At 38.9% G+C, this 15,304-nt stretch overlaps 1 protein-coding gene across 3 annotated transcripts in view; it reads left to right on the top strand.

Annotated features, from left to right (window-relative positions):
* LOC126292006 (REST corepressor 1) overlaps positions 1 to 15,304 on the top strand; it is a 74,565-nt gene that overhangs the window by 37,698 nt on the left and 21,563 nt on the right. For all 3 annotated transcript variants that reach the window (XM_049985790.1, XM_049985791.1, XM_049985792.1), the window contains one exon: positions 9,765 to 9,877. In XM_049985790.1, coding sequence (XP_049841747.1) covers positions 9,765 to 9,877 — 113 coding nt within the window. The remainder of the gene's footprint in view (positions 1 to 9,764; positions 9,878 to 15,304) is intronic.

The raw sequence follows: 15,304 nt of genomic DNA, 5'->3' as shown, positions 1-15,304 counted from the left end.
CTTTTGGGAAAGTGATGTTAATGGTCTCCTAGGATCGCAGTGGACTGCACCTGCTGGATTTCATGTGACTAGGTGCAACAACTGATTCCGACAGTTACTGTGCCACACAGTGGCAGCCATTGGGAAGAAGCACTGAGGGATTCATAATACTGACAACTTGGTTACTCTTCACGACAATAAGAGGCCACATGTGGTAATCAGAATCTTTAAGAAGCACCAGTCATTTTGCTGAGAGAGTCTGGATGACCCACCATACAGTTCAGACCTTTCTCTCGGTTGATACTCGTGTTTTCAGTCCATTGAAGACGTTGTTGGCAAGATGGTGATTCACATGCAATGGTGAAGCCAAGACAGCAACCAGACAGTAGTTCCACAGTCAATCAGATGAATTTTACCACAGGGCATCTCAAATTTAGTGCCGTGAAGGGTCAAAGGTCTGAACCGCTGTGGGGACTGTGGAAAAATAGTGTAAGGTGCATAGAATAGTACGTATATTTGTAATTACTTGTATGTACCTTATTTTGGCAAATAAAAAATAGGGCAAAAGTCCTGCCTACTAAAAAATAGGGGAAAAGACTTCCTCTTCACCCTTGTATATGTTCAGTATCTCCTGTTACTGCTATTTAGTACGGACCCCCAGGGTGTCAGTTCTTCTGGAAAATCTGGAATTCTCAGGAATTACATTTGATCCAGAAAAAACGAGGGACATCTAGGAAATTCAGCGTTTTTAACCAAGCACTGAAACTGAATTTTATTGATTTTTTAAAAGTCACAAATTAAAAACTGCTGTTAAACTATGGTTGGTATATAGCTCATCTGAGGGGAGGGGGAGTCATTATTGGTATACTGCGGATATTTAATTTCTAAAATGTTATGTTCCATACGCTATCTCCAACAACCATTCTGCATTCAAAGCCTGTTAATTCTCGTCATGTGGCCATAATCACCTTCGAAACTTCACACGAATGACCTGAGCACAAATGTCAGCTCTGCCGACGCACTGCCATTTTATACCTTGTGTCTATGATACTACTGCCGTCTGTATATGTGCATACTGCTATCTGATGACTATTGTCACCTCAGTGTGAATATTGTAAGGAAAAGTTGTGGATGCAATATGAATAATGGAATAACAGTACACATTATAATTAGACCATTGGTGTGTCTACATATATTCTGGGGGGGGGGGGGGGGGGGGGGGGCATGGACCTCAACAGTTTGGTCCCTTAAAAACACACACACACACACACACACACACACACACACACACACACACACACACACGCTAGTTATTTGTGAAGGACACCAGCAACAGATAGCTTAGCAGTGATAATAGTATTGTTATTTCTATAGGGATTTTGAGAATTTTATCTACTTTTATTGTATCCCAATCGGGAAAAAGGTCTTTCCAGTTAATTTTCACAATTTTTGCAAAATAAAGATGGAAAAAAGGCAGACGAGCTTCAGTACTAATCACGTTATTAAAAATGTACTTTGATAATTATCTATGATATTACATATTACGACGAAGGTTGAATTGTATCTGTACGCATTACTAAATTAAAGTGCCAGCTGAATTTTTCTGTCTGTATGGGGAGATACTAAAGTGTAGACTTTCACAGCCAGAAGTGTCATGCCCATTATGATTATCCGGGCTTTATGCCGTGGTCGGTTGATGAATTTTGTCTCAATACCCAACGTTTCGTCCCTGTCTGCAGGAGACATCTACAAGGGGGTCTGTAGCTCGATGGAATGTCCAACACACCTGCTGGCTCACTACTGACTGACAGGGTAGTCAGTAGTGACGCAGCGGCTGTGTTGGACAACTGCACTGCAATTTCCAGTTTTTGCGAACTGAAAACCACAAAAAAATCTTGTGTTCCACAGTCTCCATCTCTCTCACAACTGACAGTGAAATGGAGCAACGGCCCTATTGCCGTGCGAACACTACTGTCTGCTTCTGAAACCATCATCTCCTCCCCCCCCCCCCCTACCACCACCACCACCAAATACTATCAAATTTCCTTGTTTCATTGGTATAACACTTGTTCATTTTGGCTTTGTACATGGATGCAAATGAATTTTTTGGAGATGAGTCCATCATTTAGAGTAACCCTGTATTATGAACACAAACTGCAGCAGCAGGTACAAAACTCTCAGTGCAGATCATAAACTCATCTGAATGGCATGTAAACAAACCTGTTGTGGGTCTGAGACATCAGGTGATCGGTGAATGACGTACTGAATAGCCTAGTTAGTGGCACCAAAAAGTGGGAGATTTGAACATAGGTTGTGGTATTTTGCACATAGTACAAAAAGGTACAGTTCCGAACGAGAGTTCCTACGCTAAACTTAACTGTCTTGGTCCCAGCTACAAATCCTCAATGTATGTAAAGAGAATTTAAATTACACCTTGTATTTATACACATGCATGCACATACAACATTAGGGTACTTTTTAAAATTACATTTAGGATAAAGTTTTCATGTATCTTTCACAACTGTTCATTGTGCAACCCACTGGCCGCATGACAAAAATCCAGACACTAGTCAAAATATTCCCGTGCTTTTAAGAGCATGTTAGGAGTACTGCACTCACTGCTGTAGTTATGTAGAATCACTGTTCAACCTAAGTTGTTGGAAGGAGAAGAATTAGACATAGTTTTTCACAAATCTTTCACACTGTGAGATCAGCTGATCTTGGATAGCAATAGTGCAATGCAAGATCCTCATAGCCCTTGCTGCTGATCTTTTGCTGTGGTAGCACATTGTTAGGAAATACTCTAAACAAGAATCATACTGCACAGTACTCATAATTGCACTTGCTGGAAGAAAGAACACAAAACATCATTTGTTGGTGTGTTTTATGCCATCTCAGCTTGAGTCACATTTGGTAAAGAACGACCAAGTAAGCTTAGACCTAGACCCATTACTGGCAACCACATGAAACGTCAGCTTACAGCTAATACCAAGGTAAACTTTTAGTTTTATGCAGAAGTTAAAATCTATCTCAAGTTGTTATCGTCATTCGTGTAAAAGATATAGTCTTGAGAAACTAGGTAAGTCTTTCAGAATCACCCTATACATCAGTTATGTGCTTTTGGTAATGGTGTCTTTCTCCCTCAATTCAGTTACTTTTTATGTTACATATGTTTTCTATCGTCATCATTCGTAGCCAGAGTTGTTTAGATTATTCCACTTCTTCAACCACATCCAAATTTTTCTCTGTACCTAGTTTGATGTTATATGAAATTAATAGGTGTGATGGTGTGCTGTATTTACAAAGCATGTGCATTAGTTTAACCTGTGGATACCTATTATGTTGAACTAACATGGTTCACAAAGTTGTAAAAGTAGTAACTGTGTTATGAAGTACTTAGGCTGAAATCCATCGTTTGCCCACTCTGCTTTCCAATGAGTCACCCATGAGATTTACCTTATCGTAAAGTGCATCTTTGCTATTGCATCTGGTACATGTATGTAAACACACACAATTTTATTTGAAAGAATTGGAGTAGCAGGGATATCAACTTTAGAACTTTCATTGTTGCTCCAATGCTTGAGTTTATCTGTAGATTTAGGGTACCTAAGTATCATGAACAGCTGTAATAAAGAAGCCGTGTATCATTTGTAATCACTATATTTTTTGTGTCTGCTGCCTCACTGTGACTTCTAGAAATAGCAACTGCTGTATTTATCTCCCCCTCCCCTTTGTGTGTGTGTGTGTGTGTGTGTGTGTGTGTGTGTGTGTAAAAAAAGCAATACCTTCCTCTCCCATAGGCTAGTCTTGTACATTAAACATGATGCACAGTTCTGAATGTGAAGTGCTGTGCCTGCAGAAAAAATGATATGCTGTCTGCACCATTAACAGCAGTGCTTCACTTGTAGAAATTTACAGCAGTGATTTATTTGTAGAGTTTCTGATCAGTATATTATGTGTAATCAGTGAGTCTCTGTCTGCTTGTACATCTGGATCTACATGATACTCGACAATCCACTGTAGATTGTTTGACTTTTTTAGTGATATGCTGTGTTACTACACAAATATGTGTTTTTGCAGTGTTTATAGTTCATGCAATAACATTCCCAACACTCTTTTTATATGCTGTTTCTTGAAATGAAACAAAACATAAAACAAATCTCACTTCACCAGAACTGTCAATGTCAGTCCATAAATTTAAAGCTTCTATTGCAGTAAATAAAATCCACTTGTGGTAGTCTTTCATCTATTAAAGGCAAGCACTTTCAGAAGATTTACCTTCCATTGATATGCATCTGTTAAAGACAACTGTATAACTGAATAGTCTACCCATAAAGCAATTGAAAATGATTAAGATTAAAAGTAAAAACATAATTTTAAGATAACTTCCTGGCAGATTAAAACTGTGTGCCTGACCGAGACTCGAACTCGGGACCTTTGCCTTTCGCGGGCAAGTGCTCTACCGTCTGAGCTACCGAAGCACGACTCACGCCCGACACTCACAGCTTCACTTCTGCCAGTATCTCGTCTCCTACCTTCCAAACTTTACAGAAGCTCTCCTGCGATACTTGCAGAACAGCTGTGAGTACCGGGCGTGAGCCGTGCTTCTGTAGCTCAGATGGTAAAGCACTTGCCCGCGAAAGGCAAAGGTCCCGAGTTCGAGTCTCGGTCGGGCACACAGTTTTAATCTGCCAGGTAGTTTCATATCAGTGCACACTCTGCTGCAGAGTGAAAATCTCATTCTGGATAATAGTAAGAGTTTCCATCTAATTATAACTCATTTGACTTTGGTCATTTATTTCTTGTTTATTTATTCTTCACAATTACAGCCTATTATCTAGAGATCTGACATAGATCATTCTGTCACATTTTTGTGGGTAGTAATAAAAGTGTGTATTAGTCATTTATTCCTGGTAGTTATAAACATTTTTAAAAATAATAATTCTACCAAAATGTTAATACATCTACTTTTTATCACTACAAAACTACAGTAAGAACCCTTCAGCTAATTACCCAACTATTAGTACTACTGTTAGTGCTACATATTCCTTTATTTTCATTTATTAGTATGCATGCCATCCACTGTGGCCGAGCGGTTCTAGCAGGTTCAAATCCTGCCTCGGGCATGGATGTGTGCGATGTCCTTAGATTAGTTAGGTTTAAGTAGTTCTAAGTCTAGGAGACTGATGACCTCAGATGTTAAGTCCCATAGTGCTTAAAGCTATTTGAACCATTTTTATTAGGGTGCATCTAAACTAATGTTTAATTCTGCTGCTAGGTCCACCCTCATTATATAGTGATCAACAAGCCATTGTCTGCTAGATTCCTTGGGCATAGGGCAGAATGACAGAGGAATTTCCACTGTTACAAGTGATTCCATGATTCACTGTAATGTGTAAGACTCCACACCTCTTTGATCACTTGCATCAATGCAGTATAAATTCGTGCAAGATCATTTCAGTCAGTGGTCACTGGCTTCAGTTGCCTAATCTCCATCTTTGGAGAATCTCATCCAATTGGGATGGCAGACTGCTGTCATCTGATTGAATGTCTTCTAAAGTCTTCCTTGGCCTTTCTGGATACTATGGCTCTAGGATTGTCCAAGATGCAGCAGTTTGACTTGTTCTTCTGTGCTGTTTTGGTATCTGGCAGCCTCAGTACCTGACAACCACTACCTTCTGTCTTCATAGAGTGCACACTCCCACAATGTATGTTCTGTAGTTTCCACACTGCCACAGATGCAGCTGTTATAAATCTGTCTTTTGATTTTACACAGATACATAGTGTATGGGCCATGACTGGTACAGGTGATATATCAGTCCACTTGAAAGTTGAAGAAATATCAATTTTAGTCTCTCTTTGATAGGGAGAAATTCATGTATTTTCCTGCCTGTGCGTGAAGAGTCCCATACATCTTGCATATGGTTGTATTATGCGATCTTGTATTAGCTGTTTCATATTGGCCTCAGTTCCAGGTACCCTTTGTGCTTCCATTTCATTACCTTTCTTTAACCAGTAAAGTTCTCCCTCTTTCTAGTTTTCCCAGTTCAGTGGACACATTCTTGGAATTACTAACAGTGCATTGTTCAGGGTAGTGTTGTAAGTATCCAATAATCTTAGTAGCAATCCTTTTTCAACTCTGTTGACTAAAGAAGCTGGCTTCACAAATTGCAATCTATGAGCCCAAATTGGGAGGGGGGAGCAAACATAACAAGAATTGTTCAAAAAAATTGTGTATTTCACGGAACATTTTCAAAACTTTTTCAACTTCAAAACAATGTCCATCAGACATAATACACTTGTCCCAATATTTTTCTTTTCTCCGTTGGTGGAAACAGTTTTTAAATTTGTCTGTAGTTAGGCCATTTAGTGCCTCCAGCGATTTGATTTTTGACCAAAACCTTCCTGTCGCTAAATGCTGTGTGTACAGGGTAATTCCACTGGTGGATGTTCTGGTTGCCACAATGCAGCTTGTTCTTTTCTCACCATTTTATTTAATCGCTGTAGCACTTCAAGGTAATATTGTTCGCTAAATGTGGTACCCAGGAGAATAAATTTATGTTGGAAGGTCTCCTTGATGTTGGAAAACATAAACAAATATGGGATCTCCCTTTGCTTTCTTTGGTCTTGGTGATGTTGCTTTGTTTCTGTGTTTTATCCCTATCACCTCAGTCCGGACCCTGTGATGCTTTTCTGTCAAAATCCAGATCAGTTCTGGCTGTTATTTCAATTCCCAGCACACATGCAAATGATTGGCTCTCTGGTCATTAGAAAGCACACGCAGAAAGAGCTTTGCTGCAACATCTTTCCTCTTTAGAACTTCAGTTAAAATTCGTTGGCATTAACTCCAGAATATTCCTGTAATTTGTACCAGTTTGCTGATTGTCCTATGACAATCAAAGAAATCACTTAGCACAGATTTTTTCAGCATTTTTATCTGTTTTGGAAGTCGAGGGATGTCCCAGTCAGGTATATCTACAGTCGATATATGACCAGTTTTAAAATAAGAAAACCACTTGCAAACCCATACCTGACTCAAAGCATTCCCCCCATAAGCTGTTGGAAGCAATACTTCAGTTTTTACGGCTGATTTACCTATCATGTAAACTAGATTTTTAGCATGTTGTAGTTATGTCTGCCATTGAAAAATCAAAATCGCCGGGTACATCCAACAGCGCTTACAAAAACTGCTACAGTGATAACTATAATGTTCCTGCACCAATATCTTTAGGCTGACTGGTACAGAATGGTGTCTAGAGAAGGCACATAGCGAGAGAACTCAGAACTAGTGTCCCCCCAAGTACCAGAGGAAAATTCCTGTTACTTTTGGATGTCCCCCCTCCCCGCATGTATGCCGTGCAGAGTTACAGTGTTTATCCTGAAAAACCCCTCAATACTGTTCCTGCACTAATCTTATCATTACATCATTTATTGTATTTTAGGATTTCTTTCTAAGTTCCCTTACAGCATAAGGGTCCGTAGCTTTGTGAGGTGCTATTGACAATTTGACACATTTCCATACTTAAAGTTCATGGAGTGTTGAATTACATTTGCTTCTGTGATGCTTCTGCAATCACCACTTTCAAAGAACCACTGCTCACATGCTAATGCTACCAGTCTGCTTATGAACCGCTGCATGTAGCTTCTGTAACATGGCTTCCGATGCTGCATCCTGTAACTCTGGCCACACAATGATCCCTGTGAATAGTCTTTTTTGTTAAGATTTTCATAATTTCCTTTCCTGGGCTAAAAAAGTTGTGTGTCTTCTGGCAATAGTCTCTCAGGCAGTTGTTTAGTGGGGCTTGGTGCTCCAGCTCCTTAAGGCAATCATAGGAACATGGCCACGGCAGGTTATCGTAAGTGCCAGTAATATCGATCATCATCGCAAGAGCGTACATAGAATGTGCCGCTAGCGAGACATAAAATAATGGTTAGACTGGTGAGTTTTGTAGGTGTGTTTAACATCTGTCTGAGAATATATTTTCCCTAACTGGCTACCTTTACTAAAGGAATATCTGGCAGAGACGAATGTAATGCAGTGAAATAATTAACTGGGCCCGTGTGGGCCACAAATCAATATGTTTAAGATAAAGGTTCAACATTTGATCCCCAATGATTTTTTTCTAATACTTGTATGTCATGTATGCAAGACATCTAGGGGCAGGTTTCGCATGAAACTAAATTTTCAATACTCCGATTAAAGCAGTTTTCAGCGAGCCGACTGGTAGTGGCCAGCAAGCTAGTTGCAGTGCTTGCTGTGTTGCCCTTTCTGCAGGCACATGCAAAGCCTTGTCTATTATTGCTGGTTGTGTGCCAGCAGGACTGTTCCAGCCACTGCATTCTGTCTCACAAATTTATTATAATTTCAGTGTGGACATCAGCTCGAATGACCAAGCTCAAACACTGTTGATTGATTAATACCCTAAAGATTCCAGTGTTCTTTGATTCTCATTTGTTTTATATCCTCTGTATGAAAATGAACAATAAAAGCATCTCCACATCGATCAAAGTGAGTGGACTATTTGTGAGCTCAGCACTCGACTGAGAAAAACAGTTTTCTCTTGCCGGTAAATTAGACCTAAACTGTTTTTGACCACCACTCGTCCTCTGTGAGAAATTGTGTGTGAATTATGAGTGGCTCAATACCTGCTCGAGTATGATGTTGAACTGAGGATAGCTAAAGATATAAATTGTGCCAAATAAAGTAACACAGAGCAAACCAGAATGTGCACCTAGACGCAGTATTATAACTATACAGATGAAAATGATAAAATGAAAAAATAATCTTTCAATTTGAAAGGAAGGGAAAGGAAACAAATGGATGACAAGAAACTGTGTGATCATTGATTAATAACACAGGAAATATTTAAATATATGTGACCATGGAGAGACAGAAAAGTGGTAGTTGAAGGAAAGAGGCATATCAAAGTTCCACATTGGATGATAAATTTAGCCAAAAGACACATCCAACTGAAATAAATAATTTTCCAGTATAGAATATACTCTTTAAAAATATATGTAGGCTAATTCATTAGGTTATTGTTGAATGCTGAAGAGGAAAATTTGATTTGCTGCTCTGGAAGAAAATAAACTAAATTATTTAGCTCTCAATATATTGTGGAAAGGAAGCTACTCTGACATGTTCGCACAATTGATGTTACCTGTTTTTCTTGGTAACTTGTTCCCCATGTAGTTAATTGCTGCCCATGCCCTGAACTTGGTTGTGCCTAACAAAAACAGACGTCCCTTGTCTCCCATTAATTTTAGTGTGTACTTAAACACACATGGCCTTTTTTCTGTCAGTGTTTCGACTTCTTGTTTATTTATTCAGTTTTTCCTGTTGGTTTCATTAGTGTTTTCCCGCTCTTCTCTCTTCTTACACCCTTTTCACTCTTTTTCCGTGGTCTCAGCAATATCGGCTGTTGCTCTCTGGCCAGTTCATTGTCCTCAATGATTTTGTAAATATTCCATGAGAGATTAATGTTGTGGAACAGTTTTTATCTTCATTATTTCTTCTTTGTCCCATAGCATGTGTCTCAAAGACAATACGTGCAATATGACCCTTAGTAATGTACTTAGTGTGATGATTTCGCATGTTAAGTATAGATATAGCAATTGGTTCACAATTATGTAATTAGACAAGTTACAATCTTCTATTGTGTTACAGTTCAAAGATGTAGACTAGTTTAATGTTGCATGCTGATTGTATATTAAAAATTCTTGCATTTCACCAAAACTTTTTAAGCAATAGAACACTGAGTGAGATGGAGTGTAAATTTTTGCAGAAGGACGGTGCCGAAGGAGGCAAGAATTCGTGTGCAAACTGTGGTGTCTCATGCACTCACACTCACATCACTCCGAAGGGCAACATGTGCAGCACATGCTACCAGCACTGGAGGTGGGTGTCTCTCAAGTTGCGTTGTGCTTTCTACAAGTCAGGGGAGGGGCAAACTGATTTTGTGTTAATCAAGGACCGGTATGTTCTTGTGAAACGTGTGAAGTGAAAGTGCTATTGTCAGAAGATATCAAGTTGGTCCCGTATTTCTAGATTTCCAGAAGGCTTTTGGTACCGTTCCTCACAAGTAGATTCTTGCTAAATTGGGTGCTTACAGATTATGGTCCCAGTTATGCAACGGAATTTGTCGTTTTGTGTCAGAAAGGTAACAATTCATAATATTGATGGTAAGTTGTCAAGTGAAACAGAAGTGATGATTGGGGTCCTCCGAGCTGTTTCTGATCTGTGTATGTGATTTAGGAGACAATCTATGCAGCCCTGTGTTTAGGTGATTCTGTCATTTACCGTCTTGTAAAGTAATCGGAAATACAAAACTAATTACAAAATTATATTAAAAACAAAGATTCCATGACTTACCAAGTGGGAAAGCACCGGTAGATAGGCACAATAAAAACACACACACACACACACACACACACACACACACACACACACAAAATTTCGAGCTTTCGCAACCGGCGGTTGCTTCATCAGGAAAGAGGGAAGGAGAGGGAAAGATGAAAGGATGTGGGTTTTAAGGGAGAGGGTAAAGAGTCATTCCAATCCCGGGAGCAGAAAGGCTCACCTTAGGGGGAAAAAGGATAGGTATACACTAGCACGCGCGCTCGCACACACACACACACACACACACACACACACACACAAGCAGACATATTTAAAGGCAAAGAGTTTGGGCAGCCTTCATCAGACACCAACCAGTTTCTCGAACGCCTGTAATCCTTAACCAGTCTGTTATCCCCGGAAACCATCCTTGTAACCATTAATGCCACTTCCCTATACCCAAATATCCTGCATGTTCAGGGCCTCGCTGTAATGGAGCACTTCCTTTCACGCCGATCACCTGCCACCCTACCTGAAACCTCTTTCCTCATCACCTTAACCAGCTTCATCCTGACCCGCATTAAAAAGGACATCTCTGCGCAAATTCTTTGCCTTTAAATATGTCTGCTTGTGTCTGTATATATATATGTGTGTGTGGGTGTGTGGGTGTGTGGGTGTGTGGGTGTGTGTGTGGGTGTGTGGGTGTGGGTGTGTACCTGTCCTTTTTTTTCCCTAAGGTAAGTCTTTCTGCTCCCGGGATTGGAATGACTCCTTACCCTCTCCCTTAAAACCCACATCCTTTCATCTTTCCCTCTCCTTCCCTCTTTCCTGATGAAGCAACCGCTGGTTGTGGAAGCTCGAAATTTTGTGTTTGTGTGTTTTATATTGTGCCTATCTACTGGTGCTTTCCCGCTTGGTAAGTCATGGAATCTTTGTTTTTAATATATTTTTCCCATGTGGAATGTTTCTTTCTATTTTATTTACAAATTACAAAATTATTTAGATAAGATACCTGTGTTCTGCAAAAAGTGGCAGTTGATCCCAAATAATAAAATGTGTGTGATCTTCCACACGAGTAAAAAAACTGCACTGTTAAAATTGTGGTTACACACTTTATAAAACAAATTTAAAGGTTGTCAATTCTGCTAAATACCTAGGGACTACAGTTACAAGCTACTTAAACTGGAACCATCACGTAGTAAATGTCGGGGAATGAACCAAAGACTAAATTTTATTGACAGAATACTTAAAAGGTGCAACAAATCTACTAAGGAAGCTGCCCACACTAAATTTATCTGTCTTTCAGAATGTTGCTGCAGGTATGGGATGATTACCATTGGGATTAGAGGACATTGAAGTTGTTCAACGAAGAACCGCTCATTTCATGTTATCAAGAAATACGGGAGAGAGTCTCGTGGATATGATAAGTGACTTGGGGATGACCATCATTAAAACAAAGCCATTTTGTGTTGCAGCAAGGTCTTTTCACAAAATTTCGATTGCTCTCTCTCTCATATGATTGCAAAAATATTTCCTGTCAACTCCTACCTAAATAGGAACAAATGACTATCGCAATGAAATAAGAAAAATTGGGGCGCGCACGTAAAGATTTAGGTGTTCTTTTTTCTCCATGCTATTCTAGAATGGAACAGTTGAGAAACTTGTAATTTTACAGGTAGCAGTTAACAATCGTAGAGATTCGGCTGACAAAATATGTAACACAAATGACCAACATTCAGTTGTAAATGAACCCGAAGGGGGATGAATGTTTTGTTGCAGCAACTGAAAAGCTCATTACAATTTGTTAAATAATTTTGCAAAACTGCTCTACTAGTAAGTACTGCTACATTTAGGAAATAATGTTTTGTTATGCAGTAATATCTGATGTCAAAATGCTTGTCTTGGCTTTTGGCATGTGTAAATGTGGACCTTTCTCCAGTGTTCCTTGAAACTATTAGGAGCACAATATTGAATGGAATTGGCTTCATACCAAGTTGCTAACAAATTCTGAAATGATCTCTCAGCCATGTCGACTGGACTAGCTTGCTCTTCAGTTAGCTGTTATGCAATTCTTGAATTGTTTTTGTAAACGCTTTGTTTCTCTGTACTGGTCTGATGTGAGCTTGCCCGTCACAATCCACAAACTTACATTCTTCGTCATCCTTGATCTTCGGTTATAAGTGATCAACTTTTGTATTGTTGGTAAAATGCTGCTGCTGGCCTCATTGAATGTGATATCTCGAGATACAAAAACATTCTGATTTGTGGAGTCAAAAAGTTGATAATTGGTCAGTTCTCCTTGATATCTGGCATAACTTTTTGGGATTCGGCATTAAGCTTGGTTTAAAATTGTTTTGTCAGAAGAGCAAAAGCATCAGATCCAATGACTGTCCCGTATTGACCATTAGCCTCTTGTGAGTATGTAGCAATCGTGTCCAGCTGGATTTCAAGGTTTCTTAGAAGGTGTTTCATGTCACAAGTTAAATATTCAGCACGAACACACCGAATTAACGAGATTGACCAATGACTTTGGATCTGTATCCTAGAAAATGAACAATCCTGTATCCAGTTGTCACTTTAAATGTGACAAAAAACAGTGCACCATCAATTGATTCCACTGACATTGGACCTCAGAAGGCCAAATATATAGACATTCACCTGAATTTGTAGAATGAATTATGTCATTGTTGTTGAACCTAAGCTGATAAACCTTGCGTAGCTGACGGAGTTCGCAAATAACTCTTCTTGTTTTATTATGTTAAAGCCTTCAACAATTCCCTTGGCTGAAATTTGCTGTATCACCTGTATACTGTCGTGCCCCAATCATTCACGGTGTTGTTTCAGGTCATTCTCTGCAACATTTAAGTCGTCATGAAAAACAATCTATAAATATTGTTTTCTCGCTTCACAACTTCTGCTACAGTTTCTTTGTTATGCACTAATATAAGTAGAGCTTCAGAAAAATGCATTGATTTTCTTTGAAGTACATGGTCCAACACCAAACAAATTCTTTTCCATAGCAGTTCCCATACTGAAAGCTTTTATTATAGCTGAGTCATACGCATGCCACTGTTACATACCAAAATTTCGATAGCAATTCCCGTGGAAAAGTCAGGTGATGCAACACACCTCTGTCCATAAGCCGTACATGTCACTGATAATATTCAAGCCACTTCACAAAAGTATATAGTGACTTTTTGACAACATGTCATGTTTTAGTGACTAGACAATAAATGTACCTTCTGATTTATCTTTGTCATTTTTCTGTTTCTCCATTTTTTTTATTTATTGTTTTTTATTATTATTTTTTTTTTTTGTTTTTTTTATTCATTCATTCATTCATTCATTCTTGAGAGCTGACTGTCCCCACTTTTTGTAGTAAAAAACTAGTCAGTGGATTGTGACAACATTCCATCCTGAACTTTCCATTTCTTAGTCATTGGATTGTGTTGTTTGCTCAGTAGAACTATTGGTTTCATTAGATTGAACTGACTTTTTCTTCCACTAGCTGATAGCCATGGCAGCAAATGCACCAACTATGTCATCATCCATGGCCAATTAGGACTCTTCTGTGACGAGTCATTACAGCAACTTCTCCATATTTTGTTGACAAGTTGATCGGTTCCCTGTGCTGTTTTAAATGTGTTGTATTTCAATGACTATGGAGTGATGATTTTTGTCACTATAGCATTCGACACTTTCTTCAACATTTCGGAGCTGCCGTGCCAGGTTTTCAACTTATCTATGTGCATAATGACCAAATCATTCACTTTCATCCAGTATTCATGAAAATGCTGCAATAAGCTTAACTTTTTTGCTTCTGATAATTACTCATGTATGATTCTCAACTTGTTCCACATTCTGCATGCTGTCTCGTAAACTAACAGATTTTGCATGTAATTGTCCTTTATTGATGTGGAAATTTGGACCATAGCCGAAAGCCGTCGGCACACGGACCGTGCTGTTGAACGTTAACATTGAGCGTGCCAAGTTCAACGTGCTGCTGAACACTTGGGAACGATGTGACTTATGCATACGCTACATGGGCCCCAACGTGCTATACGTGATCACAACGCACTCCAGCGGCAGTTGCAGGATGTTTCTAGTTCGTAAATCACACTGTCTACTAAACAGGTGCGCATAAAATCCCACATTAACTCTATCAAAACGCACATTTCAACTATTGCCCATAGGCTAGTCATGTTGTTCTATGTGCAATATGCACAAATAAAAAAACTTCGATATCCATGTACATGTTTTAAGACGAAAAAGGAAGTACCGTGACCAATAAGTAAGGACAAAGGCTTATAAAAGTTCTATTACAAACAGTGCGATAAAATTTGCAATAGTTCTCCACGTAAGATAAGCATTATTTCACCATTCCTACATTTTAATAAAACCCTAATCTCATTCTTACTTCATCACTGCTCCTACCCAGTAGCAGAATTTTTGCAATATGTAAATTACGAAATGTGAAAGAAAAAGGAGCAAAATATCGTTATACAAGTAGCGCAAGCTGTCCTGTAGATTAAGCCAATCGAACAAACTAACTCCTCAAAAAAAGGTGAACTTATATTTACATAACATCAAATACTATAGCACATACATATATTAAACTAATAATAATGCGTCAGAACCTATTACATGAATGTTGGGAAGAAAAATTTAGACATGGTGAGACGCGAACCATTGGCATTTCAATAGAAGCCGGTAAGGCTACTCACACTAAACTGACATCAAACCTCGCACAGCCAACCCTAATATATTGACACTTGCTAAAAGCTTTAATCATAGCTGTGTTACTAATTGAAATTTAATTATAACAAATAGTACCAAGAAAAATGCGTTTTTGGTGGATCCTCAGTGTGGTGTTGGCTTCAAATGGCATACTCTCATAACATGCAAGTTACAATAATACTTTTGCCACGAATATGATGTTTCTCATTATTTTTTTGCAACGAATCACACAGTTAACAATGGGTTTTCGAG

The sequence above is a fragment of the Schistocerca gregaria genome, chromosome 9 (genome assembly GCF_023897955.1).
Source record: "Schistocerca gregaria isolate iqSchGreg1 chromosome 9, iqSchGreg1.2, whole genome shotgun sequence".
NCBI lineage: Eukaryota > Metazoa > Arthropoda > Insecta > Orthoptera > Acrididae > Schistocerca > Schistocerca gregaria.
Note: the sequence above shows the minus strand (reverse complement) of the source record. Positions and strands in the feature narration are given on the sequence as shown.